Genomic DNA, 16,385 nt, shown 5'->3' with positions numbered 1-16,385 from the left:
GTTCTGCCAACAGCAGTGGCCTACATCTTTCGTCAGGGCGGCACTCAGTGCAGGGCCCTTGCTGTGGAGGCGTCTCAGATTTGCGACTGGGCCGAGCGCCACTGAGAGCTGCTGTCCGCGGCTCACATAGCTGGTCAGAGCAACGTACAAGCCGATTTCCTCAGCAGACATCAAATCGATTCAGCGGAATGAGAACTGGCAGAAGAAGTTTTTCTTCAGATTTGTGCCAAATGGGGGACTCCAGGCTTGGACCTCATGGCGTCAAGCGTAAACGCCAAAGTCCCTCGCTTTTTCAGGAGAAGGAGAGATCCTCGCTCGGCGGGGTTGGATGCCCTGGCTCAACCTTGGTGCTCGGGCCTCCTGTATGTGTTCCCTCCTTGGCCCTTGGTAGGGTGAGTGCTACTTTGGATTCGCCTGCACTGAGGATTGGTGATCCTCATCGCCCCGGATTGGCCAAGGCGTCCGTGGTGGTACGCAGATATCCGGCAGATGCTGGTGGACGCGCCTGTTCCTTTGACTTGGGTTCCAAACTTGTTAGTTCAGGGTCCGGTGATCCTTGCCGCTGTGGTCTTACGGCCTGGCTCTTGAGAGGGCGCAATTGAGGGACAAGGGCTATTTTAATAAGGTTATTGCCCTGCTCTTGCAGGCTCGCACACGGTCTACCTCTGCGACTTATGCTCGAATCTGGCACACTTTTGAGGCGTGGTGTACTCCAAAGTCTATCTCGCCGACTCTGGCAACAGTCTCGCTTTTGCTGGACTTTTTGCAGGACGGGCTACAAAAGGGCCTGGCCTACAATTCCCTTCGAGTTCAAGTGGCAGCGTTGGTCTGCTTCCGGGGGAAAGTCTCCGGTTTGTCCCTTGCTGCTCATCCGGATATTGTCCGATTTCTCAGAGGGGCGCTTCGTCTCCGTCCTTCTTTGCGGTCGCCCTGTCCGGCTTGGAACCTGTGGCTCGTGTTGAAGGCGCTCCAGCGATCTCCGTTTGAGTCTCTTAAACGGGCTTCTGAGAAGGGTGTGACTCTCAGACAGTCTTTTTAGTGGCAATGATGTCGGCAAGAAGAGTGTCTGAGCTTCAGGCTCTTTCCTGTCGGGATCCTTTTCTACAGTTCTCGAAATCCGGGGTAACTGTGCGTACTGTGCCTTCCTTTCTGCCTAAGGTGGTTTCAGCTTTTCACCTGAATCAGCACATTTTTCTTCCTTCCTTTTGTAAGAAGGAGTTTCCGGACTTCTGTGGGCAATTGCGCCTTTTGGATGTCCGCAGGGCTCTGTGGCAGTATCTGCAGATGTCAGATGAGTTTAGGAATTATGATCATTTATTTGTTCTGTTGGCAGGTCCCTGACGGGGGTTTCCAGCGTCTAAGGCCACTATAGCCCACTGGCTTAAGGAACTCATTTTTTCTGCTTATCTGCTTTCAGGGCGGTTGCTGCCTGAAGCGTTTAAAGCGCACTCTACAAGGGCAATGTCCTCTTCGTGGGCTGAAACGGGTGTCTTTTCTCTTCAAGAGATCTGTCATGTGGCTACCTGGGCTTCTCAGCTCTCTTTTGTAGGCATTACAGGCTGGATGTGGCAGCGCGGCAGGATGCGTATTTTGGAGCGCAAGGGCTTGCTCGCGGAGTTGCCTGTTCCCACCCTACTTAGGGAGTGCTTTGGTACATCCCATCAGTTAATAGATTCATCTGCTGTTGATGACAAGGAAGGGAAAGTTAGGTTCTTACCTTGATAATTTTCTTTCCTTTAGTCACAGCAGATGAATCCATGATCCCTCCCTGACTGGCTTTAGTTTTTGTACATATGTTGCATACAGACATTGTGCCTCATCAGGAGTACTTGAAGACAAGCTGTCAGAGTTACTACATGCTGTTTTTATTGCAGGAGGTTGATAACGTCCCTCCTTTGGTTATTGCTCCGGTTCAGGGGTGTTTGTTCTCTTGAGGAAAGTTTATGTTATTTTGCCTTTCTTATTCACTCTGCTTTGGAGATTTCATATACTGAAGGCAGAGGGAGTTGGGCATCCAGGAACACCATGTGCTTTCAGTGTTCCATATCTCCACCTGCTGGTAGGCGGATACAACCCATCAGTTAATGGATTCATCTGCTGTGACTAAAGGAAAGAAAATTATCAAGGTGTGAACCTAATTTTCCCTTAAAACAAATAGGAGGAAGTATTGTTTCACTCAACGAATAGTTAAGCTTTGGAACTCATTTCCAGAGGATGTGGTAACAACAGTTAGTGTATCTGGATTTAAAAAAAGGTTTAGACAAGTTCCTGGAGGAAAAGTCCACAGTGTGCTATTGAGATAGACATGGGGAAGCCACTGCTTACCCTGGAATTGGTAGAATGGAATGTTGCTACTATTTGGGTTTCTGCTGGGTACTTGTGACCTGGCTTGGCCACTATTGGAAATAGAATACTGGGCTAGATGGACCACTGGTCTGTCTCAGTATGGCTATTCTTATGCTTATGCTCTAAATCTGAATTGTTTAAAAATCTGCACAGTTACAACCCCAAAAACAAAGATAGGAGCTGATTTCAAATGCATTCTGAGTACCTCCCCGTGTCCCTGACTGTGTTTCTGGTTTGTGTTTCAGATGCAGGTGACATTTGAGGACGTCTTTGTCTCTTTCTCCCAGGAGGAGTGGGAGTATTTAGATGAGGAGCAGAAGGAGCTTTGGAGGGAAGTGATGAAGGACAACTATGAGATCCTGATGTCTCTAGGTAAGAGTTTCCCGTTATTCTTAAAATCTCTTCTCAGGCACATTGGCAGTGGGTGAGGCTCAGTGCAAGAAGCCTGGGTGACTGATAATGAATGATGACGAGATGACCCATTCCATATACAATGCAAGCAAGAAAGAAAGAGGGAATCAGCAACAGAAACCAAACAACACAACAGAAGAAGTCTAGTGAACCATGGATGGACCTCAGAGGCGAGGTCTTAGGCTGAAGGAAGCAAAGTTTATTGAAGGACCCAACACTTTACATACAAATAAAGCATTAAAACTATTAGTACAGACAATATAAATTATATAGTAAAAACATACAAATTAATTGTAAAAAATAAAAACATAATTGTAAAAAAGGGTACAGAAACCATACGATGTTCTCACAGCATAGCATCAGGGGCAGATTGACGTATCGGGCAACTGGGCAGTGCCTGAGGGCCCAGAGCAGTGGGGGGGGGGGGGGGGTGAATACTTCCTCCACAAATCTCTCTGTCCTCAGGTCTGGAACTCCCTCTCTCTTACCCCCTCTCTCGCTCTGGCATTTTCCGTCACTGACACTCCTCCCCCAACCCCAGCGCATTTACCTCAAACGTTCTTTTGACTTTCGATTTAAAAAAAAAAAAAAAAGGGATTTCGGAGAAGGGCCTTTCGGTCTTTTTCCCCTTCCCGTATTTCCAGTTTTTGGCCCCGTTAAGTTTTCTTTCGTTTTCGGGGTAGGCCCTTTTGAGGCCTCGGGTCGAGTTTTTTCTCCCCCTCTTTTTGGTGCCTTACCGCAATTACAAGTTTTGATTTCGCCGGCGTGATTTTTCCGCCCATGTCATCGAAGTCTCCCAGCGGCTTCAAGAAGTGCACCCAGTGCGCCCGGGTAATCTCGCTCACTGATAGGCACGCGTCGTGTCTTCAGTGTCTGGGGGCTGGGCACCACCCGCAGGCCTGTAGTCTTTGCGCCCTTTTACAGAAAAGGACTCAGGTAGCGAGATTGGCCCAGTGGAACGTTTTGTTCTCGGGCTCTTCATCGGCATCGGCACCGGGAGTATCGAGTGCGTCAAGACCTCCGCCCTCGGCCGCGACTGTATCGATTGCATCGAGGCATCAACCCTCTGCATCGTTGGGGCCGAGACATCGGAAGGGTGCGTCGGCATCGGTGGTAACGGGACCTCCACTAGTGCTGATGTCATCAGACGGTGGTGCTTCGACTGGAGTGCAGGTGAGGGCTGTCCATTCCCCTGCTGGTGGCAGTGAGCCTTCGGGTGGGTCTCCCCCTACCCTGAGGGCTCCTGCGGTACAGCCCCCCCCGAGACCGACCTTCTTCGGCCTCGGCCCCGAGGAAGCGACGGCTGGATTCTACGTCCTCCTCGTCGGTACCGGGAAGCTCCGGTGACATGCTTCGTTTGAAAAAGTCAAAGAAGCATCGACACCAGTCTCCTTCCCGCGTCGGTACCGAGAGCTCCGGGTCGCCGAGGGAGTCGGCACCCAGTAGGCATCGGCACCGGGAGGACCGCTCACCCTCTGTTCAGGAGGTGTCGATGCGCTCCACCTTGGACAGCCCGGAACTGCCTCCACGCCCGGAACAGACTCTAACTTCGACACCTGCTTCGGCTTCCATGTCTTTTTCCACAGCCGCCCTGCACGAGAGTCTCCGGGCCGTTCTCCCAGAGATCCTGGGAGAGCTGTTGCGTCCTTCCCCTCCGGTACCGGGGGGTGCTTGCGCCACCGGTACCGTCGAGTGATGCGCCGGCTGGCCCCTTGCCCAGGGTGAGGTCTCCGACATCGGTGCCGCTTGCGGTGCCGACTGCGGTCGCCTCCCAGGAAGGCTCCCCGACGACGTCGGCGGAGGGAGCTTCACCGGTGCAGGCGAGGGAGTCTACCTCTCGACGCTCACACCATGGCCGTGTTTCCACGGAGTCGAGCCGGGCACGGCTTCAGACACAGGTTCATGAACTTGTGTCTGATACTGATGGTGAGGCCTCGTGGGAGGAGGAGGAGGACATCAGATATTTCTCTGATGAGGAGTCTGATGGCCTGCCTTCTGATCCCACTCCCTCCCCTGAAAGGCAGCTTTCTCCTCCCGAGTCTGTCTTTTGCGGCCTTTGTCCGGGAGATGTCTACGGCCATCCCCTTCCCGGTGGTTGTGGAGGTCGAGCCCAGGGCTGAAATGTTTGAGCTCCTGGACTATCCTTCTCCACCTAAGGAAGCGTCCACAGTACCCATGCATCATGTCCTCAAAAAGACATTACTGGCGAACTGGACCAAGCCTTTAAGTAATCCCCACATTCCCAAGAAGATCGAGTCCCAGTACCAGATCCTTGGGGACCCAGAGCTGATGCGCACTCAATTGCCTCATGACTCTGGAGTTGTGGATTTGGCCCTAAAGAAGGCTAAGAGTTCTAGGGAGCATGCTTCGGCGCCCCCGGGCAAGGACTCTAGAACCTTAGACTCCTTTGGGAGGAAGGCCTACCATTCTTCGTTTTTCCGTCTTAGGCAAGCATTTTCAGTTTTGTGCGCTGCCTTTCGGTCTTGCGACAGCTCCCCGCACCTTTTCCAAGATTATGGTAGTGGTGGCGGCGGCATTGCGGAGGCAGGGCATTTTGGTGCACCCTTATCTCGACGATTGGTTGATTCGGGTCAAGTCCAAGACGGAGAGCGAAGTAGCTACAGCTCGAGTGGTGCATTTTTTGGAGTCCTTCGGTTGGGTGGTGAATCTGTCCAAGAGTCATCTCAGTCCGTCGCAGTCACTGGAATATCTGGGGGTTCTATTTGATACGGTAAAGAGCCGGGTATTTTTACCGCCCCTTCGGATTCTCAAGCTGCAGGATCAGATTTGTTGATTTCTTGCGGAGCGAATGCCGACGGCCCGTGCTTACCTTCAAGTTCTGGGTATGATGGTGGCAGCCATAGAAGTAGTTCCGTGGGCCAGGGCGCATATGCAACAGTTGCAGTCAGATCTTTTGAGCCGTTGGGCTCCTCAAACGCAGGAGTTGGAGATGCGTTTGCCATTGTCCAGAATTCCTCGTTGCAGCTTGCGCTGGTGGCTCCACATAGGCAACTTGAAAAAGGGAATGCCTTTATAATCCCCAGCATGGATAGTACTCACTACAGATGCCAGTCTGACAGGCTGGGGAACTCATTGTCTCGGTCAGGTAGCCCAAAGTCGGTGGTCTTGGGAGGAAGCTCAGTGGTCCATCAACCGGTTGGAGACTCGGGCCATTCGCTTGGCTCTTCAGTTCTTCCAGGTTCTCCTTCTCGGTAAGGTGGTCAGAGTTCTTTGCGACAACGCCACGGCCGTGGCTTATGTCAAACATCAAGGGGGCACAGAGAGCCGAGCGGTCGCAGAAGAGACGGCGCTTTTGTTTCTCTGGGCAGAACTTCATCTTCAGGCTCTTTCTGCAGGACATGTAGCTGGGGGGGACAATGTGGACGTAGATGATCTGAGCAGGCATACTCTGGATCCTGGAGAGTGGGCTCTCCATTGGTCAGTGTTCAGTCGTATTGTGTTGGAATGGGGTCTTCCAGTGATGGATCTCATGGCGACAGCAGGCAATGCACAAGTCCATCGGTTTTTCAGTCGCAGGAGTTACTGTATGTTTTTCTGCCGTGGCCCCTAGTCGGTTGAGTGGTTCAGCTCATCGAGTGTCACTCGGGTTTGGTGATGTTGGTTGCTCCAAATTTTCGTGGTACGGAGATCTGGTGCTTGCAGCTGAAGTGGATCCGATTTCTTTGACAGAGGAGGTTCTTTTGTGTCAAGGTCCAATTGTAATGCCAGATCCGTCTCCTTTCTCTCTTATGGCTTGGCTCTAGAGAGGCAAATGCTGAGAAAGAAAGGGTTTTCTTCTAGAGTTATCGCTACGATGTTGAGTTCTCGCAAGCTGTCCACTTCTCGGGCGTATGTTCGTGTCTGGAAACTTTTTGAGCACTGGTGTCAAGATCGGGATTTTGTTCCTCGTCGTGCTTCAATTGCGGAAGTCTTGGATTTTTTGCAGGATGGGTTGGACAGGGGTTTGGCCTTGTCTATTTTGAAGGTGCAGGTGGCGGCCTTGTCTTGTTTCTGGGGAAGGATTCAGGGCAAGTCCTTAGCCTTTTCACCTGATGTGATTCGTTTTCTGAAAGGGGTTAAGTTGCTTTGTCCTCCTCGTCGTTGATTGGTTCCTCCATGGGATCTGAATCTTGTTTTGGATGCTTTGGTTCGGCCTCCTTTTGAGCCTTTGGTTTCGGCTTCTGTTAAAGATCTTTCCTTGAAGGCTGTGTTTTTGGTGGCCATTACGTCAGCACGGAGGGTGTTGGAGCTTCATGCTTTGTCTTGTAGGGTCCCTTTCTTGTCTTTTTCCAAGGAAAAGGTTTCTTTATGACCAGTGCCTTCATTTTTGCCTGTTGGTTTCCAGTTTTCATGTGAATCAGGCGATTTCTTTGTCAGTTCTAGGGGATCCGGCAGGAGATCCAGAGCAACGTCATCTCGCAAAGCTTGATGTTCGGCAGGTATTACGTTGTTATCTAAAGAGAACTCAGGAGTTCAGGACTTCGGATCATAAGTACATAAGTAATGCCATACTGGGAAAAGACCAAGGGTCCATCGAGCCCAGCATCTTGTCCACGACAGCGGCCAATCCAGGCCAAGGGCACCTGGCAAGCTTCCCAAACGTACAAACATTCTATACATGTTATTCCTGGGATTTTGGATTTTTCCAAGTCCGTTTAGTAGCGGTTTATGGACTTGTCCTTTAGGAAACCGTCCAACCCCTTTTTAAACTCTGCTAAGCTAACTGCCTTCACCACATTTTCCGGCAATGAATTCCAGAGTTTAATTACACGTTGGGTGAAGAAAAATTTTCTCCGATTTGTTTTAAATTTACTACACTGTAGTTTAATCGCATGCCCCCTAGTCCTAGTATTTTTGGAAAGCGTGAACAGACGCTTCACATCCACCTGTTCCACTCCACTCATTATTTTATATACCTCTATCATGTCTCCCCTCAGCCGTCTCTTCTCCAAGCTGAATAGCCCTAGCCTCCTTAGTCTTTCTTCATAGGGAAGTCGTCCCATCCCCGCTATCATTTTAGTCGCCCTTCGCTGCACCTTTTCCAATTCTACTATATCTTTCTTGAGATGCGGCAACCAGAATTGAACACAATACTCAAGGCGCGGTCGCACCATGGAGCGATACAATGGCATTATAACATCCTCACACCTGTTTTCCATACCTTTCCTAATAATACCCAACATTCTATTCGCTTTCCTAGCCGCAGCAGCACACTGAGCAGAAGGTTTCAGTGTGTTATCGACGACGACACCCAGATCCCTTTCTTGGTCCATAACTCCTAACGTGGAACCTTGCATGACGTAGCTATAATTCGGGTTCTTTTTTCCCACATGCATCACCTTGCACTTGCTCACATTAAACGTCATCTGCCATTTAGCCGCCCAGTCTCCCAGTCTCCCAGTCTCGTAAGGTCCTCTTGTAATTTTTCACAATCCTGTCGCAAGTTAACGACTTTGAATAACTTTGTGTCATCAGCAAATTTAATTACCTCGCTAGTTACTCCCATCTCTAAATCATTTATAAATATATTAAAAAGCAGCGGTCCTAGCACAGACCCCTGAGGAACCCCACTAATTACCCTTCTCCATTGTGAATACTGCCCATTTAACCCCACTCTCTGTTTCCTATCCTTCAACCAGTTTTTAATCCACAATAGGACATTTCCTCCTATCCCATGACCCTCCAATTTCCTCTGTAGCCTTTCATGAGGTACCTTGTCAAACGCCTTTTGAAAATCCAGATACACAATATCAACCGGCTCCCCTTTGTCCACATGTTTGTTTACTCCTTCAAAGAATTGAAGTAAATTGGTCAGGCAAGATTTCCCCACACAAAAGCCGTGCTGACTCAGTCTCAGTAATCCATGTCCTCGGATGTGCTCTGTAATTTTGTTTTTAATAATAGCCTCTACCATTTTCCCCGGCACCGACGTCAGACTCGCCGGTCTATAATTTCCCGGATCTCCCCTGGAGCCTTTTTAAAAAATGGGCGTTACATTGGCTACCCTCCAATCTTCCGGTACCACGCTCGATTTTAAGGATAAGTTGCATATCACTAGCAGTAGCTCCGCAAGCTCATTTTTCAGTTCTATCAGTACTCTAGGATGAATACCATCCGGTCCAGGAGATTTGCTACTCTTCAGTTTGCCGAACTGCCCCATTACGTCCTCCAGGTTTACCGTGAAGTCAGTAAGTTTCTCCGACTCGTCCGCTTGAAATACCATTTCCGACACCGGTATCCCACCCAAATCTTCCTCGATGAAGACCGAAGCAAAGAATTCATTCAGTCTCTCCGCTACGTCTTTGTCTTCCTTGATCGCCCCTTTTACCCCTCGGTCATCCAGCGGCCCAACCGATTCTTTTGCCGGCTTTCTGCTTTTAATATACCGAAAAAAAATTTTTACTATGTTTTTTTGCCTCTAATGCTATCTTTTTTTCGTAATCCCTCTTGGCCTTCTTTATCTGCGCCTTGCATTTGCTTTGACACTCCTTATGCTGCTTCTTGTTATTTTCAGACGGTTTCTTCTTCCATTTTCTGAAGGCGTTTCTTTTAGCCCTAATAGCTTCCTTCACCTCACTTTTCAACCAGGCCGGCTGTCTTTTGGAGTTCCGTCTTTCTTTTCTAATTCGCGGAATATGTATGGCCTGGGCCTCCAGGATGGTATTTTTGAACAGCGTCCACGCCTGTTGTACAGTTTTTACTCTCTCAGTTGCCCCCCTAAGTTTTTTTTTTACCGTTCTTCTCATTTTATCATAGTCTCCTTTTTTAAAGTTAAACGCTAACGTATTTGACTTTCTGTGTACAGTTACTTCAAGGTCGATATCAAAACTGATCATATTATGGTCACTGTTATCAAGCGGCCCCAGTACCATAATGTCCCTCACCAGATCATGCGCTCCTCTAAGGACCAAGTCTAGAATTTTTCCTTCTCTCGTCAGCTCCTGCACCAGTTGTTTGTTCTGTATGGCGGGGCCAGGAAGGGTGCAGCCGCTTCCAAGGCAACTATAGCCCGGTGGTTAAAGGAGGCGATTGCATCTGCCTATTTATTGAAGGGTCGTGAGGTACCTCAGGTATTTACAGCTCACTCCACTAGGAGAGTGGGGTCCTCCTGGGCTTCACGTCTACCCGTTCCACTCCACACATTATTTTATAGACCTCTCCTCATATCTCCTCTCAGCCATCTTTTCATCAAGCCGCTTTAGCCTTTCCTCATATTTTCGTTGCCCTTCTCTGCACCTTTTCTAATTCCACTGTATCTTTTTTGAGATGCGGCGACCAGACTAGCCGCCCTTGCTAGCCACTTTCCAAGACTGTGTTTGTTCCTAGTGTTAGACTAGCCGCCCTTGCTAGCCACTAACCCAAGACTGTGTTTGTTCCTAGTGTTAGACTAGCCGTCCTTGCTAGCCACTATCCCAAGACTGTGTTTGTTCCTAGTGTTAGACTAGCCGCCCTTGCTAGCCACTATCCCAAGACTGTGTTTGTTCCTAGTGTTAGACTAGCCGCCCTTGCTAGCCACTATCCCAAGACTGTGTTTGTTCCTAGTGTTAGACTAGCCGCCCTTGCTAGACACTATCCCAAGACTGTGATTGTTCCTAGTGTAGACTAGCCAGCTTAGGCACCGTCTGGCTTGTAGCCTGTGCATAGCTCTGCTAGTTCTCTGTGTTTGTTCCTGGTGTAGACTAGCCAGCTTAGGCACTGTCTGGCTTGTAGCCTGTGCATAGCTCTGCTAGTTCTCTGTGTTGGTTCCTAGTGATAAACTAGCCAGCTTAGGCACCGTCTGGCTTGTAGCCTGTGTATAGCTTTGCTAGTTCTCTGGGTTTGTTCCTATTACTTGACTAGCCAGCTTAGGCACCGTGTGGCTTGTAGCCTGTGTAAAGCTTTGCTAGTGTTCTGCATTTGTTTCCAGTGCATGACTTGTTAGCTTGGGCACAGCTTAGTTGTTAGCTGGTGTATAGCCTTCCAAGTCTCCTGAGTTTGCTCTGTGTATGTTCTTGTGTATGACTGGTTTGCCTGGGAATAGCGTTCCTATTAGCCTGGGTACAGTTTACTAGTCATTGTGTTGAATCCTGCCGACTGCCAGAACCCGGACAGTCCCTGCCTGTCTGCCTTGCCTTCGCCTAGGTGCCAGGGGGCACTCCTGGATCTTCATTCCTGCTGTTCCTGTAAGTCCTACCGGCTGCCAGCACCTGAGGGCTCAACCCTCGGGGAAAGGCAGTCAAGTGTAGGTGAAGCCTAGGTCCAGGGTGTTCCAGTTCCGCGGGTTCCGCTCCAGTGTGTTCCAGTCCAGCGGGTTTCACTTCTGTATGTTCCAGTCCAGTGGGGCCACTCCAGTGTGTCCAGTCCAGCGGGCCCCACTCCAGTGCGCACCCGTCCGGTGCGTTCCAGTTCCGAGTGTTCCGGTGTAGAACTCCAGTCCGGAGTTCCGGTCCAGTTTTGTTTCCTCTCTACCTGGAAGGTGATTTTGCCTGCCACGGCCGCTCCGCGGGAGTGGCCTATGGACTCACAAACCCCGCGCTCCCGGGGAAGAAGCCTGAAGGTATGCCAAGGTCCTCGAGAGCGCGGCAAGCGCGAGAGACGCGACACTAAGGGGACATTTAGATTTTCTGTCTAAAATAAGGTCTTGTATTTGATTTAAATCACCACCTATCACTATATTCTGAGAACCAAATGAAGCAATCTCTGAGATTATGTTGTGAAAAAACACAGGAGAATCAACATTTGGAACATGTAAATTAACTAACGAGAGATTCTAGTTTTGTAAAGATAATTTAAGTATTACCCATCTGTCTTCATTGTCAGAAAGTTGTTTTTCAATACAAAGCTGTAAAAATATACAGATTAAAATAGCTACACCGTTATGTTTTTGAGAAACAGGTGAGAGACTAGCAAGAGAGTAGAATTTGTCTTGTAGGCTCATACAATCTGACCTATTAAGATGGGTCTCTTGAATAAGGATTATATCTGCATTTAGATGCTTAAAGTATACTGACAGTTTTTTACGCTTTAAACGGTTGTTTAAACCCTGTGCATCAGGGGCGTAGCCATGGGCGGGCCTGGATGGGCCCAGGCCCAGCCACTTTCCCTGCAGGCCCGCCCATGTTGCTGTCGCTGCTCCGCCGGTCCGGGAAGCAGCGTTGCCTGCCTGCTTTTTAAAATAATTTGTCTCCCCAGGCTCCGCTGCAGTCTGGTTCAGGTTTGGCTCTGTTTCTGGCCTGCCTGTGGAAGCACAAACACTTGTTGATCTGAAATTGCCACGTACAGGGTTATTGATATACCGGCTAGTTGGGGTTCTGCACAGGTTATATATACAGTATCCAAAGCTCAGTGTTTCTCAGTCTCCCTCTGCTGGTAGGAGTGCATAACCCAAGCGTCTTGACCAACTCAAGACTGTTGGAATATTCTCGCATTTACAGAAAATATCAAAGAACCTTATGTAGCTGTTTCACTTGATGCCAAAAAAGCAATTGATAGAATTGAATGGCTTTATCTTTTTCATGTGTTAAAATGGTTCAATTTTAGCCCTCAATTTATTAAGATGGTTCAACTTCTCTCAATAAAAATATTTAAAAAAACAAAAGAAGAAGAAGAAAATCACAGTACAATAAATGAAACATTGATTACGTTTACTCAGACAAGGCAAGACCCGAACAACCACAACATGACGCCTGCCACGGAAGCCTAAGAGAATGTAGAAAGGTTGTTTTACCTGCAGTGCATAATTAAGCTGTTCGTTGTACCAGAGGATGTGGTCAAAGGAACTATGATAGAGGGGTTCAAAAGAGGAAAATCCATAAAAATATTTGTAGTCAGGTAACATAGTAACATAGTAGATGACGGCAGAAAAAGACCTGTACGGTCCATCCAGTCTGCCCAAGAAGATAAATTCATATGTGCTACTTTTTTATTTGTACTGTCCTCTTCAGGGCACAGACCGTATAACTCTGGCCAGCCCTATCCCCGCCTCCCAACCACCAGCTGTGGCACAGACCCTATAAGTCTGCCCAGCACTATCCCTGCCTCCCACCACAAGCTCTGGCACAGACCGTATAAGTCTGCCCAGCACTATCCTCGCCTCCCAACAACCAGTCCCGCCTCCCACCACCAGCTCTGGCACAGACCGTATAAGTCTGCCCAGCACTATCCTCGCCTCCCAACAACCAGTCCCGCCTCCCACCACCAGCTCTGGCACAGACCGTATAAGTCTGCCCAGCAGTATCCCTGCCTCCCACCACCAGCTCTGGCACAGACCGTATAAGTCTGCCCAGCACTATCCCTGCCTCCCAACCACCAACCCCGCCTCCCAACCACCAGCTGTGGCACAGACCCTATAAGTCTGCCCAGCACTATCCCTGCCTCCCACCACCAGCTCTGGCACAGACCGTATAAGTCTGCCCAGCACTATCCCTGCCTCCCAACCACCAACCCCGCCTCCCAACCACCAGCTCTGGCACAGACCGTATAAGTCTGCCCAGCACTATCACCGCCTCCCAACCACCAGCCCCGCCTCCCACCACCGGCTCTGGCACAGACCGTATAAGTCTGCCCAGCACTATCCTCGCCTCCCAACTACCAGCCCCGGCACAGACCGTATAACTAAGAATAAAAAACACATAGCACCCCACAAACCCCTCCCTTAAAAATATAAAAAAAAAGTTTATCTAGGCGGCTTTAGGTGGATTGTTTGTCCATTTTACAATTTAATAATTACTGGCTCATCATTGCTGTTTTTTGCCTGTGATACGTTTGGATTGTAAGATTGTTTTTATGTCTTTTCCTACAATAATACACAATGCTCTTTTTTTACTTTTAAGAAAAAGAGGACCCTAAAAACAGTAATACAGAGACACATAACTGGAAGCTCAGTGAGAAGCCTGAAGGGGAAAAGATGTTATCAGAAAGAGACAAAGAGAAAACTTCTTCCAGTTCTGACTGGGGAGAAAAGGAAAAGAATCAAAATAAACAAAAACCTTCACCAGGAGGCTCAGCTCTGTGTGAAAACAGTATCAGTAATCTCAAACAGGCAGGGGAAGAGGAGAGAAACCAGATGAGAGATCAAAGCTGTTCCTGTGATATTTGTCAGATATTCCTCAGCAATCATTTTGTTCTAAAATCACTTCTTAGATCTGATACTGAAGAGAGACCATCTACATGTACGGACAATGGGGGAAATGTCAGTCTAAAGAGAGAACTAGAAGGACAACAGAAAACAGTCCTAAAAGAGAAACATTTTACAGGTTCTGAATGTGGGAAAGGTTTCAATAGGAAGAAAAAGCTAATGCAACACAAGAAAACTAATAAAGAAACTACAATGTGTACATTTACAGAATATGGGAAAAGCTTTACGAACAAAGCAGACATTATAAAATATAAGAAAAACATCACTGATGAGAGAATATCTTCATGTCCTGGATGTGAGAAAAGCTCCAACAAGGACAGAGATCAGCTCCAACAAGGACAGAGATCAGTTTCAAGTGCTGAATGTCAGAAAAGCTTTAGTCAAGAGGAAGCAGTCATAGATCACCAAAAAGCTCAAACTGCTGGGGAACCGGACACTTCTACTAAATCTGAACAAATATTTTGCAGGAAGGCAACGCTCTCAAAATACCAGGAAATCAAGAAAAATGAGAGATTATATACTTCTGCTGACAGTGGAATAAGTGCTTGTTGGAAAGGAAACCTCACAATGCACAAGAGACTTAATTCAGTAGTGAAACCATTTACCTCTACTATGTGTGGTAAAAGCTTCACTACAGACAGTCTCCGAGACCACCTGAAAACTGACACTGGAATGAACCCATTTACCTGTACTGACTGTAATAAAAGCTTCAGTCAAAAAGAACACCTCACAAAACACAAGAGAATCCACAGCATTGAGCCATTTCCATGCAATGAGTGTGGTAAAAGCTTTAGTGAAAAGGAAACACTGACCACTCACCAGAGAATGCACACAGGTGAGAAGCCATTTACATGTACTGAGTGTGGTAAAAGCTTTAGTAGAAAGGAAACACTGACCACTCACCAGAGAATGCACACAGGAGAGAAGCCGTTTACCTGTACTGACTGTAATAAAAGCTTCAGTCTAAAAGAACACCTCACAAAACACAAGAGAATCCACAGCATTGAGCGATTTCCATGTAATGAGTGTGGTAAAATCTTAAGTACGAAGAGAACACTGACCACACACCAGAGAATCCACACAGGTGAGAAGCCGTTTACATGTACTGAGTGTGGTAAAAGCTTTACTGAGAAGAAAAGACTGACCACACACCAGAGACTCCACACAGGTGAGAAGCCATTTACATGTACTGAGTGTGGTAAAAGCTTTATTGTGAAGGAAACATTGACCAAACACCAGAGAATCCACACAGGTGAGAAGCCATTTACATGTACTGAGTGTGGTAAAAGCTTTATTGCGAAGGAAAGACTGACCAGACACCAGAGAATTCACACAGGTGAGAAGCCGTTCACATGTAGTGAGTGTTATAAAAGCTTTACTGTGAAGCAATCACTGACCATACACCAGAGAATCCACACAGGTGAGAATCTGTTTACATGTAGTGAGTGTTATAAAAGCTTTACTGTGAAGCAATCACTGACCATACACCAGAGAATCCACACAGGTGAGAAGCCGTTTACATGTACTGAGTGTTATAAAAGCTTTACTGAGAAGCAAACACTGACCAAACACCAGAGAATGCACACAGGAGAGAAGCCGTTCACATGTAGTGAGTGTGGTAAAAGCTTTACTGAGAAGAGAACACTGACCAAACACCAGAGAATGCACACAGGTGAGAAGCCGTTCACATGTAGTGAGTGTTATAAAAGCTTTACTGAGAAGAAAACACTGACCATACACCAGAGAATCCACACAGTAGAAAAGCCATATAAATGTAGTGAGTGTGATAAAAGCTTTCGTAAAAAGGAAAAACTGACCACACATCAGAAAATCCATACAGGAGAGAAGCCATTTATATGTAATCAATGTGGTAAAAGCTTTAGTAAAAAGGGAACACTGACCATACACCAGAGAATGCACACAGGAGAAAAGCCATTTACATGTAGTGATTGTGGTAAAAGCTTTAGTGTAAAGGGAACACTGATCAAACACCAGAAAATCCATACAGGAGAGAAGCCATTTACATGTAGTGAGTGTGGTAAAAGCTTTACTGAGAAGCAAACACTGACCAAACATCAGAGAATTCACACAGTAGAAAAGCCATATAAATGTAGTGAGTGTGATAAAAGCTTTCGTAAAAAGGAAAAACTGACCACACATCAGAAAATCCATACAGGAGAGAAGCCATTTATATGTAATCAATGTGGTAAAAGCTTTAGTAAAAAGGGAACACTGACCATACACCAGAGAATCCACACAGGTGAGAAGCTATTTCCATGTCCTAAGCCCATCTAAGCTCAGTCACTCTCAGACAATGGACTAGCAGATGTCCAGGCAGGAAGTCTTGTGATGTCATTGAGCATGTGACCTGTTGCCATGCTCCATCTCAAAGCCAGATGCCCAGAATTCAGCTACCCAGGAGCTTTCTAATTGGACCAAGGGCAACCACCTGACGATAAATGCCCAGTTCAGACACTTTAAAAGCAGGGGCTCTTTCTTTAGAAGGAGAGTT

At 47.7% G+C, this 16,385-nt stretch overlaps 1 protein-coding gene across 1 annotated transcript; it reads left to right on the top strand.

Annotated features, from left to right (window-relative positions):
* Positions 1-13,579: 13,579 nt before the first annotated feature.
* On the top strand, positions 13,580-16,135 carry LOC115463234 (oocyte zinc finger protein XlCOF6-like; the record flags this gene model as incomplete). Its single annotated transcript, XM_030193567.1, has 2 exons — positions 13,580-15,293; positions 15,378-16,135. Coding segments are annotated over exons 1-2 (2,409 nt in total), but the record flags the coding sequence as incomplete, so codon positions are not given.
* Between the last annotated feature and the right edge of the window lie 250 nt (positions 16,136-16,385).

Source organism: Microcaecilia unicolor, chromosome 1, assembly GCF_901765095.1.
Source record: "Microcaecilia unicolor chromosome 1, aMicUni1.1, whole genome shotgun sequence".
NCBI lineage: Eukaryota > Metazoa > Chordata > Amphibia > Gymnophiona > Siphonopidae > Microcaecilia > Microcaecilia unicolor.
Note: the sequence above shows the minus strand (reverse complement) of the source record. Positions and strands in the feature narration are given on the sequence as shown.